The 21675-nt window shown below is 38.7% G+C and overlaps 1 protein-coding gene across 8 annotated transcripts in view; it reads right to left on the minus strand.

Moving 5' to 3' along the window:
* UTRN (utrophin) overlaps positions 1 to 21675 on the minus strand; it is a 500702-nt gene that overhangs the window by 388528 nt on the left and 90499 nt on the right. For all 8 annotated transcript variants that reach the window (XM_088023855.1, XM_088023858.1, XM_088023856.1 and 5 more), the window contains one exon: positions 10015 to 10076. In XM_088023855.1, the coding sequence (XP_087879981.1) occupies positions 10015 to 10076 (62 nt within the window). The remainder of the gene's footprint in view (positions 1 to 10014; positions 10077 to 21675) is intronic.

Genomic DNA, 21675 nt, shown 5'->3' on the forward strand with positions numbered 1-21675 from the left:
ACACAATTTCTTTATTCTGTCTCCAAATCTCAGATGAATATTGATGGCAATCAGGAAAAAACATGTTTTGTGCTGTGCCCCTTTCTCCAACAATCTCCCACCCCACGCCAGTGACGGTGTTATCAGTATTTATTCCCATTGAGACTCCTCGCAAGGATTACACCTGCAGGATGGTCAAAGGGGGAAATACAGCCTGTGAATCTCCTCAGTGGACAAAGTAAAGGAAAGTACCTGGGCTCATACAAATCCAAAACTGTCGTTCAAAGCTTACACAGGGAACACACACCCACACTCACCACACACATGGCCAGTCACTACAAAAGTACGTATTCCTGACAAATACAACTTAGGAATGTCCCATATACAGATAGAAAAGACCAGACTATGCCAAAGGGCAAGTTCCACTTACCACCCAAGAGAGTAACACACCTGTACATATGGTGATTCAGTGCTCTGTGCCCTACAAGCAGAGGTCAGAAAATTTCTGTTGGAAAGATCCAGAGAGTACCTACTTTAGGCACTGCTGGCCAGGTGGTCTCTACCCAAAGTACTCAATCCTACTGTAATATGAAAGCAGCCCAGACAATACAGAAACAAATGAGCCAATCGTAATGATGACTATGTTCCAATAAAACGTTATTTGTGGACTCTGAAATTTGAATCTCATATAATATCCATGTGTCATGAAATATTCTTCTGTTTTTTTTTGTTTTTTTTTTTTTTTGCAACCACCTAAAAATGTCAAAACCATTCCTGGCTTGCAGGCCATACAAAAACAGGCAGTGGAAACATGAAATGTTCTTAGAGTAATAGCAACCACTCAGAAATGTTCTAAGAGATTTATAGAGATTTAGATGTATTAGTTATTTCCTGATAATAATGATTTTTTAAAGTAGGGAAACGAGACAGGGGTGATACGACAAGTGAGAGGCAGAACCAGGATCTAATACTATAGAATCTGGTTCTAAATCAGTGTTCTCAAAGTCTGTGCTAAGTTTCCACTCAAATTACAAGGGGACAGGACTGTGACATATAAGCAAGGAAATACTTAATGGGAGGGGGCAGAATAGAGGGAGTTCTATTTAATGATTTCCCAAAGAAAGCAACAAAATATATATCACATTGAAATGAACTCAAAATGAAGACGATTTTTTCCCGAGCACACAGCTGTAACACATTATCTGTGCTTTCATATCACAGGCTCTCAACATGGGGTCCACCCTGGGAAACTGTTTGGAAATGTCAGAAGTCATCACTGAATACAATTAAAAACTGATTCATCCTGACAGTCAACCTCTTATTTAGATGTTTAATTCTTTGCAAAGACATATTTGCAGAGCCTTCTCTGACAGAGAAAATACAGTTTAATAATTCAATCAGACAAATATATGGTGAATACCCCCTTTGTGCTTGGCCCTGCAGAAATGCCAACTTCAGGCTACCCTCCTCATTCACAAGAGAGGGTTCTCATGGTTTTCCAATAAACACAAAATAATACAAATGACCAGTCTTGAACTTGGAACGTAGATAAGCCGTAGGTCACATTTAACCTTAAAAAACTCAAAAGGCAACATGATATGAGTCCAGATGACAGTTGCTGCAGGTGACCAGCTCTGGCGACCCCCTCCTCCAACCCTTCCCCCCCCCGTACTTCTGTGCACTCTCCTGACACCAGCTTTAACCCCACAATTGTGACAAGAGGGACCAGTATAAAACGAGCAGCTGGGACACGGAAGCTTCTGGATTTAAAAGTGTCAGAAGATACAAGCAAACTGTCATCACAATGCATGAGGAGATGCCAGGGTCTACAGGAGGGCAGCAGCTGCAAAGACTGGTGGGGACATGTGACAGTACAACCGCATGAAGCCAACATGATGGGCTCCGTCACCCCCGGAGAAATCAGCCCAAAGGCTGCGGGCAACAGTACTCATTTCCCGCCCACTGACAGCCATGTAGGAATCCCAGGTCACTGGGGCAGGACTACTGGTTTTGCAAAAGAACCTGGAAATTTGAATTTATCTGTGTAATCTCCAGATATTTGTAGTTTCCTGAAAACATCGTGCAGATAAACAAATTGTGTCCACAGGCATAGCAGATCATCAGGCAACTGATTAGCAATCTCTGCACAGGGCATAACTGCAGGTGAAATTTACGTTTAGTCAACAGTGAGTCCTCTGAGGAACTGATAAATTCTGTGGAAAGGACACATACACACAGATACCACACCATCTAACGACTAAAGAACATGATTCAATACAGAACACCAGCAGTCATTACTGGCTCAGACAAAACACAAAGAAGTCGGTCATTTCAGATCCTTTTTTTCCCACTCACTCCCCACCTCCCATTTCTACCTCCAAACACATTCCAAAGGTAACCACCTCTCCTTGTCATCATGGCTCCCACTCCAGTTCATCATGCCTCCAGGACCAGGCTAATTGATCCCTTTGCTTCTGCCTAAGAGCCAGAATAACTCTAATTATAGGCAAAGGACTCCCATTATAGGCAAAGACAATCCAAACTCCAAGTAAAAGATCCTCTGTGATCAGGTCCCCACCCTGCCTCTCATCTGACACTGTCTTATTCTCCTTTGATACTCCCAAATCACAGTTATTTCCATCATAGAGGCCAAGTTTTTCAGCAACAGTAGTAGTGGTAATAGAAAAAAAAAAAAAAATCTGCAGAAGCTTGAATAAGAAAGTAAAATTTAGGAAGTCTAGTTTGGAGTTCTTAAAAGAGCCTAGTGCTAATTCTTTATAGCAACAACCAACCAACCAGAGAAAAATTAGGACTTGGATTTTCCATTTGGAAGACTGATCAGTGCCTTCTTTCTGGAGTTGCTAGGCTGACACGGACCCCCTGCAGCTGACAAATGCAGGCCTTGCCTTCAAGGCCCTCGAACCTAGATGTAAACAAAACCAACACAGCATGCTGAGCACATTACGAGGGACTCATGAGCTAGCATCGTTCTGCCAAATTTGTACCAAGTAACAGATACAGTACACAGGCAGACTCTGTCCTATGATTTACCTAATCTCATTATAAATAATCAAGTTACAACTGGGTATAATTTTTAATTTTTAAATGCTTTCACAACTAACATATCTGATAAGGTATCTTACAAACAAATAACATATGAGCCCTTTGACACTGTTCAGCTATTCTGTTATTTATGCTCTATTTTCAAAACGGGATTTGAGGCAGCCAATGCAATTCAGTTACTATCTCCACTGTTTACTGTGTGTGTGCGTGCACACATGTAGACCGCATAAACACATATACTATATAGCATATATACCATAACGTATTTGCATTCTTCTCAGATTCATCTGAGATTAATCTGATGTCCCCAGATTCTGATAACATATTGTAAGCTTTAGCATCTCTCTCTTTTTTTTTATTGTTTTCCGTTTTTGATCGTTTTTGGCAAGGGGTTGGTTATTTTAAAACTCCAAAAAGAAATAAGCAATATAACTTAATATTTCTTTTAACATTTTTAAAGCCAGAATCTTTCATTTATGAATATCCAATCTCAGAATCCTTTTGGCTCTTGTAATTCTTCATTTTCTTAGAAGTCAGCAAGTGTATCAGTGAGCACCATGAACAATGCCATTTTGGTTAATTATGTTTATATATAAATATATGTTTTAAGTTTTTTATAACAAAAATGTTATGCTTTTTCTCTTGGTAGTAGAAGAAAAGTAGTAGAAGCAGAATATTTTCTTTGGATTTCTTCTTTTTGTGAGTGTATTACTGCGTACAATAAATAATAGGTTAAAACAAAGAATAGTATCTCTATTCAAGATTAAGCAAGCTGATAAAATGAGGTTCATCACAACTATAAACTTATAGCTTCACCAATGGAATGAAGACCTATGACGGCCAATATCAACTTTATGATTCCACCCCACAGGGAAAGCATGAAAGCAACATTGCTTTTGACTGAGAAGAGTGACAGCAAAATGAGTGCAACAAAATGCCTAAGGAGGTCCTTAAACACCTTGCAAGGAAAGCCAGCAAGATTGCTACAAAGAATCAGTGAGCACAGGGCTCTTGGGCCCATCTTCTACTACCAAGCTTCCTACACATCTTTTCCCACTCTCATTTTTGTGACCATCAACTTCCAACATGAGAAGAGGACAAAACAATGGGACACTAAAAGCAATGTCCCACTGCCTCCAAAAGGAACCCATTTGAATAGCTCTCCACATTGAAATCTACTTTAAAAAAAAATGCTTCACAGATTTTCCTTTTATGCTCCATCAATTTAAACTTCAAGTTTGGAATTTAGTGACTTATATGAAAACTTGGCTCATCTTTGTCTTCAAAAAGGAAAAGGCAGAAATCTGCACAAACTAAAGTTCAGCATTTTGAAGTCTGCACATTCTCTGTCTAACCTTTATTTGTTAAACCTCTTTTGAGAATCACCTCACCAAACTGATAAAAGAGCTTCTGCAATTTGTATGTCTCAGCTCTGCCAGATGAGCAGCTCTGAAAATCAGCCAAACAAAATGCAGGCTGGGAGTCAGAAGAAAGTTCCCAACAGTGGAGCAATGAGGCCATCACTGCCTCCCTCGGGAGACCAGCCTACTAACAAACCAGAGGCTCTGAAGGATGAGAGGAACAAAACACTCAAGCTTTACCCACCAGACAATGGAATAAAGTAGGTTTAATGAGCCAATGCTTTTTTTTTTTTTTTTTCATTTCTGTTTTAAAATATATGTGTAGCACAGACCGGGGTACCACCAGTTAGGGTTACCTGAGAGGGTCCTAATTTAGCGTTCCTAAGTAATTATAATCTCCTATAATCTTTCATAATAATGCCTCAATATTTCTTAGCAATATAAGGCAAGTAATTACGATCAAGTGTGTTTTATAGCTAAAGGAATAAAAACCAAGTGACCTGGAAAAAATTGGCTAATAATTTGCCTAAGGTCATAAATAAATGAGCAGCACATCCAGGAATAAGTGTTAAATTTCCTAACTCTTAGCTCCTTTAGAGAATCATTTTCTTCTGAGCTCTTCGTAACTTTTTAAAATCCAACAACCATAAGCTGTTCTACACTGGATGACTTCTCAGGATTCCCAAACTCTAAAGCATATCTCTGTAACATATTAACATGGATTTGCAGCAAGAAGAATATGTATTTATAGTGAATGCTGCCTTAGCTATCATGTTTCTTTATAAAGTGAAAAATCAAAAAGATGGTTTTAGATCCATACTATTCAATATTCTCAAGCTCTTTACCAAATCCCTTATCAAGGAATGAATTGAGCCGATTTTAACTTTTAAAACTCACTTTTCATCACCCAAATTTAGTAGCAGGATTCTATTTGAAGAATCCTATGCAGCAAGCATGCGAATCTTAGGTATTAAACCCAAATGGTGATTTAACAATCTTTCCAGTGCAACTTCAAAAAACAGGTAATTAGGGAAACTGCACAGCTGGATTTGTTTGTCGATTTTTGTGAGTAAATGCAGCAAAATGTATTCATATCCATGAAACAACACCATTTATGCCACTTTGCACTCAATTCTATACTCCCTCCTACCTCTTTCCAATATAACCACTACCAACTGGTTTACGGATATAAAGTATCGGGCATTTAAATATGTTTCTGTCACTGTCATTGACTAATCTATCAAGCCTATCAAGGCTCACTGGGGGCCTCCTAAATGCCAGAAGTGGTGCCAGTGACCAAAATAAACAATCCTTGCACCATGGAGCATCCACTGATTAGGAGAGGAGAGACAAATATTTTCAGATGCAACTATTTAAAGTACAATTCTGATCAGTGCATCAGTGGATAAAGCTTTACGAGTAGAGAGCATATCTGCCCTCGTCTAGGAGCTCAGAAAATGTATCCTTGAAATGACATTTCAGCTCAGGAAAGAAATAGGAGAAGGGGTTGGCCAGGAAAAGATGTAGAAGGGTAGAAGCCATGAGACGGCTCATCGTAATAGCTAGAGCATCAAGAGGGAAGGAGAGTAAAGTAAAATGTAATCAGAAGTAGACTGGAGAGGGCAACAATTGAGGGCCTTAAAAGCCAAGTAAAACAGTGGGCAGCCATTGAAAGATTTAACTGAAGAGAAAAGGGTATTGAGACTGTAAGGCCACTCCCGCTATTCTGTAGAAAGCAGAAGGAAGGAACTGGATAGGCAAAGCATGGCATGGCAGAACCAGTTGGTAGATTATTACAGTGGTCCACATGTTCAGGGATAATTTTCCCAAAAACAGTAAAATCATGACTCATACACATGTAATATCAACACGTGTCAAAGACTTTAACTCATTAATTGACAAGAGAACCAGTAAGGTGTTATGACCAGTTCAAAGGAGAATTCAAAAGACCACATGTTTATATACAATAAAGGAAAGCAGAAACAAATTTACAATAGATGCAAAAATAGGTCTATCCAAGGGATAATAATCAACTGCATTCCACCTACTTTGCATTTTTATGGATAAGAATCATTTGCATTATTATCTGTTTTCTACAACTCTCAGAGTTGTAGAGTAGCTCACAGGTAAAGGAAGGCCAGTAATGCAGATGTCTGAGCTGACAGGACTCTCACTAATCTTTTTGCCTATCTTAAAGTCTTTCACATTTTTCCTAACTCAGATGATAGTGACTCGGCAAAAGGAGGTGTCAGAAAAGAGGGGGAAAAGTAGACATTTTGAATATATATAGGTAGTGGAATCAATAAGATTTGGTGTTTCTTTACAATGGGCGGGGGAGGGGGCGCCTGGGTGGCTCAGTTGGTTAAGCAACTGCCTTCAGCTCAGGTCATGATCCTGGAGTTCTGGAATCAAGTCCCACATCCGGCTCCCTGCTAGGCAGGGAGTCTGCTTCTCCCTCTGACCCTCCTCCCTCTCATGCTCTCTCTCTCTCTCTCTCTAATAAATAAAAAATTAAATTAAATTAAAAATAAAAAAAGAAAACACCGTTAAAAAAACAAACAAACAAAAAAAAAAACAATGGGCTGGGGAGGGGACCACAAAGAAAATGTCCAGGGATGGAATTCAAAATAAATTTCTAAACGGTGGAAGATACCATCCAACAGTTATCTATTTGCATTTTTCAGGACAAGGGCCCAACTGCCCTAGGGAGGGATCCACGCTGCAGGGAAGCAGCAGACTCAATCAATAATTCTATTTTAAACTCTACCACAATATACCAAAAGACATGGATAAAAAAATAAATGAAATCAAATTCATTCTTTTCACCAGGATTTTTTTTTTCTTGTGCTAGCCTCTGGATTACCTAGTGACACCAAGCCCAAAAACTACCTTTTCCCAGCAGAGTGGAATTAAGCTGTATGGGAGTCTATGGAAATCTCCCAGCGTAGAAATGTTATTCTCTTTCCTGACCAGCAGTGTGGAAGCAATCTGATTTATGGATTTCAGACAGCCAGAGGAATGAAAAAATGTGGATGAAGCAATGTCACTGCCATGAACTCTCCATCTCTTTATATCCAAATATTCATAATTTCTTTGATAAGTCTGTTCTAGAACCATCAAAATTTTCCCTCTACTTTGATTTCTGACTCAAAGTCATCTGAAAGGAAATGTTTCCAGGGTCAGCTCTACGTCTGATACTTTTTCTCCAAACAAAATAAGCTTTTAGTTCCATGTCAGTTTACATAACTGGAACTGTTAAAATATTAAAAATGTTAAAAATGATAATATTACCTGGTCTTTTCACTGTCTTCGTAATAATTTACAAAATAATTTACATGGGGCAAATAATTTACATGGGACTTAAATGACTCACTGAATATTACAGAATAATATATACATCATAAAATGTACAAATTTAAATATCAAGTTCATTAAGTAAACTATCCCGGTAGTACTGGACTTTGTGTTATAGGAGGTCTTTTTAAAGATGTTAACCATCAGCGATAAATACTGAGCTATTTATTTATTTACTTATTTGAGAGAGAGAAAGAATGAGAGTGAGGGGAGGGGGCAGAGGAAAGGGGAGAGAATCCCAAGCAGACTCCCCGCTGAGCGTGAAGCCCAACATGGGGCTCCATTTCACAACCCTGGGATCATGCCCTGAGCGGAAACCAAGAGTCAGACACTTAACTGACTGAGCCACCCAGTGCCCCGATACTGAGCTATTTCTTTAGAGAATTCAGGTACATGACCCAAACGATCCAGGAGACACTAAGGACCATCCAATGGAGAAGTTAAGGGACAGTAGCTGCAGTGAGGATGTTTTTAAAGCTCAGCAAAGGGTGCCAGCCTTGCATCCATCAGTAACAGCTCTGGACCTGGAGATGAAGCACACCTACTGGGTGACGGTGATGCTCCAGCTCAACCATCTGTCATATACCATCAAGCTACTATCTCACCTGAGCCAAATTCATGGCAACACTGATAAAGTTTTCAATTTCATTTTCAATTATTCTTTCTCAGTTATCACCTCTATTCGCCTACTCTCCACCTTTCCATGCCCTATTGCACTAGTTTTCTCCATTCTCGTAAATAGGGGTAAAAGTCATTCACCCAGTTTCAAATGTCCCCCAAACGTAGGGCTACAAGACTATGATGCTTTCAAATGATCTTTAAAATCAGCTCTAAGGTAATTCTTCCCTAATGACTACATTGAGCTGCTAAAAAGTAGGTCTGCTTAACTTGCTCTACCTAGAAATGACCGTATCATCCTCCATAACAACCAGATGGATAATCTTACACATCTGAGCACTCATAAAACCACTGGAATAAAACATCTCCTATCAAACTCTCTCAGTTGCTGTAACAATGCTGCCCAGAGTATGGTCACAGGCAGACGAATATTTCAAAAGTTTCGAATCATGTCAAATCCAAAGCACCCAGATGTTACCTGTGCCGCTAAAATAAAACAAATTAAAATTTCCCCCAAAATACCTATGTCTGCTCTGGAATAAATCCTACACATAAAACCACCAATTATGCAAGCACTTTTATATTCTTGACCCTGTCAAAGTTCGTTTTCACATTCCTTACATTCTCAGAGGCAAGATAAAACATCCCTCAACAAAAACGTGCAAAACCTAAGAAAACACTGCAATCAAATTATCATCTGTAAACACTGAGATGTGAAGCAATTTTTAAACTGCTGCTACACAAAGTAATCCTAAAACATTCTCACGTTGCCTCAAAGAAAATACCAATGTTTATTTTCTTGACCCTTGCAACCTTCTCAAATAGAAAATTCTGAAAAAAAAAAAAAAACTCTTAATTAAAGTAGCTTTCATACTATTTAAAAGACTATGATGATGTTTCTCCAAGAAACTTTTATTTCTCCTCTTTCTGGTGTGGAGTCCTGCAAATTTCCCTCCCACTTCAAACTTAAAGGACCAAATTCCAATGTCAATAACCAATGGATAATTACATAAGAACAAGTTTGAAAATAGCACTGCCAATTCCTTTGTCGGTTTGCCCTGCCCCTAAAAGGAATATCGCTCAAAACACTGATTATGTTCCAAGTGGTTATAAATGCTGAGAAAGAGTATATTCTTGGGGAAAGAAGTGAGAAAGTGCTCAAAAAAAGAACCACAGTGCAGACATCCACATCCACAGGCAGGAAAATCCTTAAACGTTTCTGCATGGGGTAGAAAGGCTGCCTGAATAACAATCTGATTTTAACCAGGCAAAGGGAAATCATCATCTGTCTAGCTAAGTGAGCACAAAATTTGCCCAGTGATATATTCCTTTCCTAAATGTACCCAGGATTCACAGAGTCAAAAGCAGCAAACTATTGCCCTATATCTGGAGAATGCCAGGTAAAAATAAAAAGCTGTTTATACCATGAAGGTGTTCACATCATGAACTCTTTGTATCAGGATTTCCGTTTAAATGTATTTGAGAAGAGAATTTTTTAAAAAGTATAAATGTATCTGCATACTCAGAAGATTTCTATTAGGTCACATGTCATGGGAAATTTCATTGCACTTCCAAACAAACTCCGTCAATCAGAAAGAGGCATTTGAATGACCATAAAATGTTTGAAAGTCTCCATTACCTTTGAAAATCGAGCGTTAATCCATTTGGTAAAGGTTTTCTTCTGCACGTCATTGTGTTCATCTGTGGGAGGGAAAAGGAAGAAGGGAAATGTATGAAACTCTGTACCTTTGGGAAGGGTTCTATATATAATTATCCCCATCATGGAGAGTTTAAAATAGTAGTCCTCCTAGTAGTTCCTGAGACACAAAGATCCACAGCTAAGAACAGGAAGGCTGAGGGAGTCTGCTTGCACAGGAAGCTGGGGCACCTTCCCTAGGGAGCTGGCCCTCCCGTCCTGAGCCTCAGCATATTGCTGCCAACCATTCAATCCTGTGTGTAGGACAGAATCAGCACCTCACTCACCCTATTACACATAATACTTTCTGTTGCATTTTGTTTAAGTAAAATTTCAGCATGATAAAGACGTTATCATGTCCAAAACAAAAATCGAAGTTATCCACAAAAACACTAAGAAACTCATGATCTTCCTCCTTTTCTGTACAAGTCCTTCACCCTCCAGAACAAAAACTAGCATAAGGTTATTCCACAACCTGTTTTCTTGTAGTAAAACCGATAGGACAAGGTTTTAATGATCTTGATCTATAAATACAGTATTTTACAAATGGAGAAATCAGAGTCGTTTTTTTAAAAAAAAAAAAGATCAACTTTGGTTTTGATTACAAATTCATGTTCCAAGCCCAAGCCAATAAAAATTGACTTTAAAAACTACAGCATCTTGAACGTCTTGAAGATGGGCAGAATGATTTAGTTAAGCACAGGGAAACCATGTGATATATCAAAAAGAACAAAGGGCTTTAGAACAAAATAGACCGCACCCCAATCCACTTAGTGTGTGACCTCGGGTAAATCATTACAATGCCTCCTCACCTCGGGTTCTCACCTGTAAAAGAGAGATAAATAACACCCAGCTTGCAAGGGCATTTTGAGGATTAGTGACTATGAGCAGAAACCACTTGGCAAAGAGCTGGCTTTGAGCTCTTTGTTACTGTTATTGCTACAATTATTACTACAGTATACATGTAAACATGAAAGATAAATACCCATTGTACCCTCTCTGTTATTTCTAATGATACCCTTTTCAACTGTTCCCCAGTTCTCTATTACAACCAACAAGAGTCACTGTTGGCTTAACACCTACAGAACAGCACATTAACAATCTCTAACTGATTCCCAAAGCTGCCTCAGGAGGATTTGGAACCGTGCAGAAAGCTGCGGTTCTGTCTGTGTGTATGAATACGCTGCCTGCCCGGAACCATCCACACTGCCAGGCTGCCTCCCACATCATAACAGCAAAATAATAACAGAGAGGCCCCAGTGTGCTCTGCTCTCCGTGCATTAGTTTCAAAGGGCTGCCTTCAACATAGATCTCATGCATCTCTAACAGCAGAATCAGTTCACCCACCACTTCACCAAGTCTGTGATATCTTTGGTCCTTACTCCCTTCTGGTAGGAGAGTTTGTGATTAAAAGGTCATTCCTGAAATAAATAGACAGCTGAAGCTCCAGAAAGGAGTGCACTTTTACACATCCATAAAGGTAATTGGAGACTGACTCAGAGACACAAAGGGGGCAAGTGGATGAAAAACAAAACTGCTGTCTAAGAACCTTCTTGATGTTAATTGCACTGAGAGGGAGGTAGCCTGCCTTCCAGGAAGGACAATGCAGTCAGCATCAGACCTGATTTCAGGCTTTCTACCATCGATCAATGCCACATATAAGCCATTTATTAACCAAGAGGACTTTCTTACACACTCTGAATGTCCCCACCTTGCAATCACGCCCAAGAGGGACAGAGCTGAGATGATACACAGAATAGAAGTCAGCCACATACATCAACCTGCAGAGAGCACTATATCAGCCCCACCAAAATAAATATAATATTAAATATCAGTGTTCAGAGCGCTTAGAAAAGCTAATTATTTGTCCCATTAACCTTAGAAAGGATTTACTTTTGTACATTTTACCATACATATTATTCCATATTGCTATGAACAAAAATACATATAAAGGTTATAAATATTAAACTTTCCTAATTTCATAACATTCATACAATTTGAAGATTTTACCACCATGAAAATGGGGAATATTCTTAGGGATTAATATTAATAAATTTTGGTTTTTCCTTATCCTCTTTTCTGAGCATTTAACCTTATTTTCAAAAACATGTTAAAATATTTAATACTCCATAGGTTCCTCTCCAGATATAGACTAGGCAAAGAAATGAGTATGTGCACCTTACCAAATGATAACTAAGGTTTTTCAACTTATCACACAAAGAAGGAAATCAAATTCTAAAAATAGATTCCTGCCACACAGAGATGTTTATAAAAATTAGTAAGTGAATGTTTCTGTAATAGTCTTTGATCTTTGGGTCAAATCAAAGTTTGAATGAGTCTAAGTAAACAATATGAAATAAAGTATGAGGTTGCAGAGATAAACTGTCCAGCATCCAAACCTTTCAAAAATACTCCCAAATTTATAAACACTCCTCTGTATTCATTTTCCTGATACAGTTAAAAAAGGTGGGGGGAGTTCTGGAGGGGAGGGGGTGGGGGGATGGGTCAGCCTGGTGATGGGTATCAAAGAGGGCACGTATTGAATGGAGCACTGGGTGTCATAGGCAAACAATGAATCATGGAACACTACATCAAAAACTAATGATGTAATATATGGTGATTAACATAACATAATAAAATAAAATTTTAAAAAAGGGGGGAAGAGTTCATATTTCAATGAGGCATTAGTTCACATTTCCCTTTTCTAACAATCACACACACACACACACACACACACACACACACACACACACACCCTCTTATTTCTACCAGAGAGGAATTCAGTAAAAGAACTGGAATTAGCCTGTAGCTTTTCAATTATGAGATTAAAATGTAACAAATTTGGAACGCTTACTAGTAGAAAACTGCCCTCTGCACCACAATTAAGGTAATAACACTGGCCCAGGTCCTGTTTCTGGGAGGTGAAAATATGCTGGCAAAGCGATAAGCAAGGCGACTAAAAAATGTCCAGTCGGAATTCAAATCAATCATTTTGCCCTTCCTAGAAATTTATACAGAACTTCAAAAGTCTCAAAGTCATTCAGCTCTCCATTATCAAGCCAATCTGTCATTTAATTTCTCCAAAATAAAAATGTGTAGACAACACCATCTTACATATAACTGGATTATTTTATATAAATAAGTTAGTATAATTTACACTCTAAATGTATTCATTCCAGTTTCCAAACAAGCATTTTCTTTATATTTGGATTTTAGAAAAACCCTTTAGTTTCTGAAAGCCTTTTGGGGCTTAGCAAATCTTATCCATTAATGACCTTTCTCCATTAGGGGGACAAACACGGGACTGAATTAGGAGAAGAAAAATGTGTTAAATCCCTTAAGGCTGATTTTCCAAATTCTTCCTCTAAATATTTTGCTCCTCTTAAAATGCTTTTGACATGCTCACACAGATCCAAGGGCCTTTGCTGCTGTCTCGCCTGGAATTTTATTTCTGTGATGGGTGAGAGAAGTGAAGCAAGAAACATCAACAAAACTGCCTGATAAATCTTCCAGGAAACTGGCTTGCAATTTTTTTCACTTCACCAGCTCAAATGCATATCAAAAATTCTTTCAGCAGAATGTAGCAACAAATCCCAATTTAAATCCTAAACTGGAAATGTGGCAGAGAAATCAGACTTGTTTCCCTTATGGAAACACCCAAGTCCTAGGAACACGCATGCCGCCATTAAAACCGGACTACTATGAGAGAGAAAGCGCTATCCGCCCATACATCTTTCAAAGCAATTGAAGAGTATCCAATTGGCTGGCAATAACCTGAGTTCCATAGAATGCAGTTATTCAGAAAAGAAGTTCCTACACTTTAAACCAAAAGAGAAATGTCTTGTTGGATGATTTAAAACTTGGACTGGCTTTATTAAAGCCTCTCATGAAATGCAACTCACCCTAGAAAGCCAGTTCCTCATTAGCAAAAGAGATTATTTCAGAAGGAATGAAAGCATTTCAGACCATACTCCCACTTCTTCTTTTTCTGGCTACCGTATTTAATCAAGCCCAAAGAAACCTACCACCAAGGCTTAGTGAGATCATTCTCCTCTCTTGATGTCTGCTACCCACTTGCTTGGCCTCTGAACACCAGCAATTCATTTACTGAAACAACATGAATTAAAATGGCACATGGAAATATGTAAATATTTATGTAATAATCTGCCAAATGTTGCAAATATGTAGTCAAAGATACAGAGACAAGAGGAGACAGACGGCTCTCAATGAGAGTGTGTAAACTCCGAATTTGTTTCAAAATCTGACATCCTCAGAGGGCCTGAAAAAAAAAACTTTAAAATGTGTTTTTGTCAAAATTGTCAAAACTACCTAAGTATATGTGGAGTTTAGATAACTAACACTTCAAATGTTAGCTTCATATGTTTATTGCATCTAAGTTATTAAAGCCAAAAACTGCATTTGAAACAGACTTTCAGACCTCACTCTATAAAAAGCAAACAACAATTCGATGGTCTCTTTAGGAGATGTGAAGGTGGGTGAAGTGACAAGAGGAAAACAACTTTACTTTCCAAAGAAGAAGCCTGAGATCCAGAGACAAAAGCTGAGTGAATTGCTCAGTGTCACCCACTGCGCAAGGGACAAGAGTAACAAACAGAACCAGGTCCCACTGACTCCTGAACCTGCGTTCAATGTATGCCAAGCACAAGGTCAGAGTTTCGTGGGGAAAAAAGGCACTTAAAATATATCTTGCAGGACAGACGGAGTCTGGTTCGTGTGAAGAACGGCATTCTAGACAGAGTAAGAGAAAACAGAATAATACCCTCTTCATTTCAGGCTCAAACTCAATATCTACAAAAAACAGCATATTTAATTAAAACATAATTGCGTATCTATGAGAAAACAGAGGGTTTTAACATACAATAAGGTTCAAAGAATAACTCTAAAATACTCCAAACTTCAGGACTTTCAATCTTGAAAAATGTCTACACCCATAAAAAGATGAGTACAGAGTTAGAAATACATGCTCAAAAATGTTTTTTAAGAAAATATGGATTCTTGGGGCGCCTGGGTGGCTCAGTCGTTAAGCGTCTGCCTTCGGCTCAGGTCATGATCCCAGGGTCCTGGGATCGAGCCCCGCATCGGGCTCTCTGCTCAGCAGGGAGCCTGTTTCTCCCTCTCTCTCTGCCTGCCGCTCTGCCTACTTGTGCTCGCTCTCTGTCAAATAAATAAATAAAATCTTTAAAAAAAAAAAAGAAAGAAAGAAAAGAAAATATGGATTCTTTGAAAAGCAACTTCTTTACATAAACACAAGTTCTTCTAGCATGATCCATTCACTCCCCTCCCAAATTAATGGCAATTCTGCAGCCCTTGGATTCCAAAAAATCTACAGCCCCACCTGCACTGTATTTAGGATTTCTGTCATTTTTACCATTGGAGAAAAATGTTTGTTTCAGCAGAGAACCAACCTAACCCACCCAAACTACCCACCTTAGTCTCACAGAATCAGTGTGTCTAAGAGCAGGAAAGTGCCTAAAATTAGAGATCAAACCCCATTCTGAAACTAGACACGTCGGGAGCTTACCCCAGAAGATGAAGTTAGGTGGTGCCAGAAATTAAATAAGAATGCCCATCTCTTTATCTAGTACTCTTTCCCTGCTTGCAAAGCTTTTTATCATCTTGATTCAGATACAATTCACATACCATAAAATTCATCCATGTAAAGTCTACAATTCAATGTTTTTTTGGTATATTACATTACTAATTTTTTTAATTGTGGTGAAATACAGAGAACATAAAGTTTGCCACTTTAACCATATTAAAGTGTGCAATCCAGTGGTATTAATTACATTTACAAGGTTGTGCGACCATCACCACCATGTCCAAAACTTTTCTCATCTGCCCAAATAGAAATTTTATAATCATTAAGCAATAATTCTCCCATTCACAGGGGCACCTGGCTGGCTCAGTCAGTAGAGCAGGTGATTCTTGATCTCGGGGTTGTGTGTTCAAGCCCCACCACTGGGAGTGGAGCCAACTTAAAAAACTATAAATAAAGTGTGATAATTCTCCCATTCCCCCCTCCTCTCAGGCACTAGTAACCCCTAATCTACTTTCTATCTATATTTATTTGCCTCTTCTAGATATTTCATGTAAGTGGAAGCATACAATAGCTTCCTTTTGCATCTGGCTTATTTCACCTAACATCATGTTTTCTAGGATTATCCATGTTGTAGCATGTGTCAGAATTTCCTTTTTATGGCTGAATGTTTCATTGTATGTATATGCCACTTTTTTTTTAAAGATTTTATTTATTTATTTATTTTACAGAGAGACAGAGAACAAGAGCGAGTGAGGGGAGGAGAGAGGGAGAGGGACAGGCAGACTCCACACTGAGCACAGAGCCTGACACAGGGCTCGATCTCACGACCCTGAGATCATGGAGATCATGACCTGAGCCAAAAACAAGAGCTGGACACTAAACCAACTGAGCCACCCAGACACACCTATATGCCACATTTTATTCCTCCATTCGTCTGTTGATAGACACTTGGGTCATTTCTACCTCTTGGCTATTGTGAATACAGCCACAGAGAAAACTGGCATGCGAGTACCTGTTCAAGTCCCTGCTTTCAGTTCCCTTGGATATTTACCTAGCAGTGGAATGGCTGGGTCACGTGGTCATCCTACGTTTAGATTTTGAGAAACTGCCTTCCATGGAAACTGTTTTCCATAGTGACTGCACCATCTTACACCCCTATCAGCAATGCACACAGATTTCAATCTCCATATCCTCACAAACATTTATTTTCCTTTTTTAATTATAGCCATCCTAGTAGGTGTTCAGTGGTATGTCATGGTTCGAATTTGATTTCTCTAATGACTAATGATGTTGACCATAAGACTGCATTTTGAAAATGTAAAAACCACCAAAATCTGAGATATCCTGAAGACTTTCTACACTTGATCTTAGCCAAAAGGAAACTAGCCCAAGTGCAACAGCATGCTACTCCAAAGTCACTGGGGTTCAGAGATAGCTCTTTTGCATTTAATCTACAAAATATTGCAAAACAATCTATTCCCTGAAGAATTATTTCCAAAATTAGATATAACCAATAATTCCTGACCATCTTCTAATTTTAGAGTTTATTCACCTCTTATCTATTCTCTAGCTGATGAATTCAAGTTTTTTAAATACAGGAGGGAACGTTTTCCAACTTTAACTTTCTAGAGCTGCTAAAGATTGTAAGATTTGTAGGCATCCAGAATTGTTTGAAAGCTTTTCTCTGGAAATATCTTTTGGAAAAACTCTTCATATCTTAGATATAAACTGTATTATATATGTTGCAAATGCAAAAGAACAAGCACTCAATTTATGGGGCAGAAACTGTAAACTTTACATACAAACACTTCACTTTGGATTTCTGTCCCAGGAGTGAAGGAGTTTTATTAAAATCACTTGAAAGGAGTCTGGGTGGCTCAGTTGGTTAAGCGTCTACCTTCGGCACAGGTCATGTCAGGGTCCCGGGATTGAGTCTCGTATCGGGCTCCCTGCTCAGCAAAGAGTCTGCTTCTCCCTCTCCCTCCATCCCTCACCCTGCTCGTGCTCTCTCCCTCCCTCTCTCTCTCTCAAATAAATAAATAAAAAATCCTTAAAAAAAAAATCACTTGAAATGTCACAGTACAAGGAGAGGTTATTTAGGAAGAACTGAATGAGTCATAATGATGATGAGTCACTGTGATGGAAAGTCAATAGAAAACTAATTTTTTTAGTGATTTTAGTGATAAAAAAGCTAGACTCTAAAAAGAAAATATCTGCGAAATTCTCTCACTTTATTCCTATTAAAGATCTATTATGTTCCACAAACTGTCTACAGAAATCTTCATAAACATACATCTCCAGATGTATAAAAATTCATGCAAATGAGTTTTTATGAGAATGGGGAAAATTGTTTTTGAATGGAAAAAACATTCCAGTGATCTGACTTCAAACTTTCTCATGACAAGTTCTACTTTCTAAAATAGGAGAAAAAACATGTCCTTCCAAGACTGCTAAATATTCACATAGTAATTTTCTAATTTTAATTATTTAATTATTTTCCCCATTTTATGAGGAATCTATCTGGATTCCTTTTAGATTCCAAATAAGTCCATGTAATAAAACAAAAATGTCCAATAAATAGTATTTGTAAGACAAAAAATCTTGGAAAAAATATCCAAAGAAAAAGAAAACATTACTTTCAGTATCCAAATATTTCCTCTCACTCCTATGTAGGAATGCTTTTATTTTCCATAGAACCGATGGAGAAAAACTTTAACTGTAGACCACATGTCTTCTATAATTACAACTTTGGGTCATCACAGTCAGATAAAAATATATACTGAGAAGCAGCGAGCAATTAATAATGAGTGAATGAGCATCACTAGATGCCAGTGATAACATTCTGAAGCCAACAACTCCACTGAATTAAAAGGTGTGGCAGTACTGTTTGGCTTCCCTCCTTGGAACTATTTCCATTTAATTCTGTGTGTGTCAGGACCCATGTAAGCACCCTGAGACAGATGAAGACCCAGACCACAATTCATGCAAGCTTAAGTGCTGCCTTTCAATTCAGACACTCAGGAGAGTCTCCGGGTAGCCCCAAAGAGCAATGTGACCCCAAGGAATTCGAGAATCAAAGAAAAACTATCTTCAGCTCCTCAAGATTCGACTTGCAAAAGTCTATACAACCTTAGAGGCCAGAATGAACATCCCAAAATGTCTAGAGCTACCAGCCTCCTTGACTACGACCCATCATTCGAAGAATCCTTAGGGCTGAGACTCTTCCCCGCCTTCTCTCCTCTTAATTTTTATTACTCACCGCCTTCTTCCACCCATCTTGCTTTTTTTAAACATCCAAACTTCCCTCCATCCTGCCTCTCTGAATATTCTTTTCCAAAACCCCTCCCTGGACCTGTCTTGGCTTAGGTCACCATATTGGAATTCTCGGCCATACAGATCACCAGGCTGCACGGGTGTGTTAACCCTCAAGCAATCCCAACACCCTTTGAGTCTCTGTACCATTTCTTTTCTGGAGTGTCTTTCTGCACCTTTTCATTCTCCACTTAAAACTTCCTGTATGATGTCTATAATATACATTTTCCTTTTTTTAAAGAATTTATTTATTTATTTGAGAGAAAAAGAGAGAAAGCGAGCACAAGCAGGGAGAGCAACAGGCAGAGGGAGAAGCAGGCTCCCCACTGAGCAAGGAACCCAATGCGGGCCTCAATCCCAGGACCCTAGGATCATGACCTGAGCCAAAGGCAGATGCTTAAACGACTGAGCCACCCAGGCGCCCCTATAATATACATTTTCAACACAGAAATGTGATGCTATGTTTGTGTTAAAGTCAGAGGCTTCAAAACATTTGTGTTCATGAACCTCTAAAGGATTCCCATGCACATTTTTAAGTTGACAATATCTATGGTAAATCTAAATAGTTAAAAAGATATAATTTCCAGCACATTGTTAAGGAGCCACAAATTTAGCTCATTCAATTATTAGAAAATGTCTCTACTACCTAATTGGCAAAACTAGTCCTCATTGTCAAACTAATCAGCTAATCAGACTTATTTTCTGATGCGGGAAGTCTGACTTTAGTTTTCTATTTATAAACCGCGTTCATATGTGTCTCCAGGGTAACCAGGCCACAACTCCCATCAGAATTCTCATTCTGAGAGGGATGGATGGATGGATGGATGGATGGATGCATGGCAGGCACAAAGCCTGGCCCCTGGATGCAGTAAAGCACTAACCATTTTAATAATTTTTAAGGGAATGTTCTTTACTTTGCATTCTAATATTGCTCCCTTGTTTGCAATAATGCAGTAGTGAAGCACAGAAAGATCTGGAGAGGGTGAGTGGTGTGTCTTTCTTTTGTAAAGTGGAGGAGGGGAATCCCGAGAGGAAAGATGAGAAAGGAGAGGCAGGTTGCTTCACCACTGCACAGGCTGACCACAGGGGAACACACAGACTCCAGGACACAAACCACTTCCCAAGCTTGTGTTATCCCAACCTAGGATAACAACTCCAGACAAGGTAAGTTGTAATTTAATTAGAAAGGCTAAACCCTAGAGGTGGCCTCTACCAAGGTATGTTATCCTTGTCACCATTAACACCAGAGACTTTGCCAATTAATTTAATGAACATGAGAAATGTGCTTTTACTGCGCTTGGTAATTGGCATAATTAGAAGGTTAGGAACACTCTCCCACTGGTGAGTTTAGTGTTATTCAATAAATGTGGATTGGCCAAAATATTTTACAGACAGGTCTCACCACTGACTAAAAAGAATAAAAACTGGGCATATCTAGGAGGCTCAATCCCTTCTGACCCTGTGTTCAGCCTCAGCTGGGACGATCCTCATTGCCTGATACTGACGGTAAGTCTAACTAAATCCTCCCTCTAAAACAGCATTGTTCTATAGAACAAGGCAAGCTATATAATATAAAAATTTTAAATTTTTTAGTTTTTGAGTAGCCATGTTAAAAAAAGGAGGTAAAATTAATTTTAGTAATATGTGTTCTTTACCCCATATACATATAAAAATTATCATTTTGACATATACTCTATTTTTTAAACTATTGATATTTTACATCTTTTTCTTACTGCCCTTTTTGAAATATGGGGTGTGTTTTACTTTTATACCACATCCCAGCTCAGACTGGCCATGGTTCAGGTACATGGTGGCCATCCCACTACATTGCACAGCTCTGGAATACTGCTCCATCTACTCCAACTAAACCCCTCATGTCCTTCAGGACAGAGAGCTGCAGCTTACCAAGCTTATGAAACAGGCTATACGAACTGTTTTTGAGCCTGCTTGCTCATAATGATGGTTTAATGAATGCCAACGTGCATGGCAGGTTTGAGAAGCTTGCCTTCATTGCAGTCTTCCCAGTGAGGCAATCGATAGCCCTTATAACCTACTTTTAAGCATTGGGAGCTAACAGGACTGAGCAAAAATAACGCAAAAATTAACAGTTGTGCATGAACAAATTAGCATCAGTTGTTTTATAAGACTTCTTGTCCACTAAACAGACCTACTAAGAATTGGAAATATTTCTGCTCTTTGTTATAGTCACCACTTAAAGTTTTATATTTCCTACTCTTTTAACGAAAATTAGTTGTTCATAAACTTTGTGGGAAAAAAAGGAAATAGAAAGTGGCATTTACTGACCACCAGATAGTATTTTACTGAATATCTACTATGCTGGTCCCAAAAGAGATTCAGATGATGCTTTCAAGAAGGTATCATAGAGGGAAGGTGGGGGGCGGGGAGAGGATAAGACAAGTACATAAATAAGTGACGGACAATTATAATTAATATCTTAGGTACAGATACATTCATAAATGCGGAGGAAAAATATTTCTTTTTGATGGGGGTGAGGAGGGAATCAAAAGAGGCTGCAAGGAATAAGCTGCATTTGAATTGATTTATTTGAGGCATGTAGACACCATTAGGGCATTTGTGGAAGAGAGAACATGCAAAGTCCTCAAGGCATAAAGAACAGATACAGAAACAAAACTATGAGTTGTTTCTCTGGCTGGATGATTTTTGATCACAGCTGCAGTATCACTGAATTTTTTAAATGGACTGCAGCTAGA

This window comes from Eumetopias jubatus, unplaced genomic scaffold, assembly GCF_037043125.1.
Source record: "Eumetopias jubatus isolate StellerSeaLion01/CBP00866 unplaced genomic scaffold, mEumJub1_p1.0 scaffold_6, whole genome shotgun sequence".
Taxonomy (NCBI): domain Eukaryota; kingdom Metazoa; phylum Chordata; class Mammalia; order Carnivora; family Otariidae; genus Eumetopias; species Eumetopias jubatus.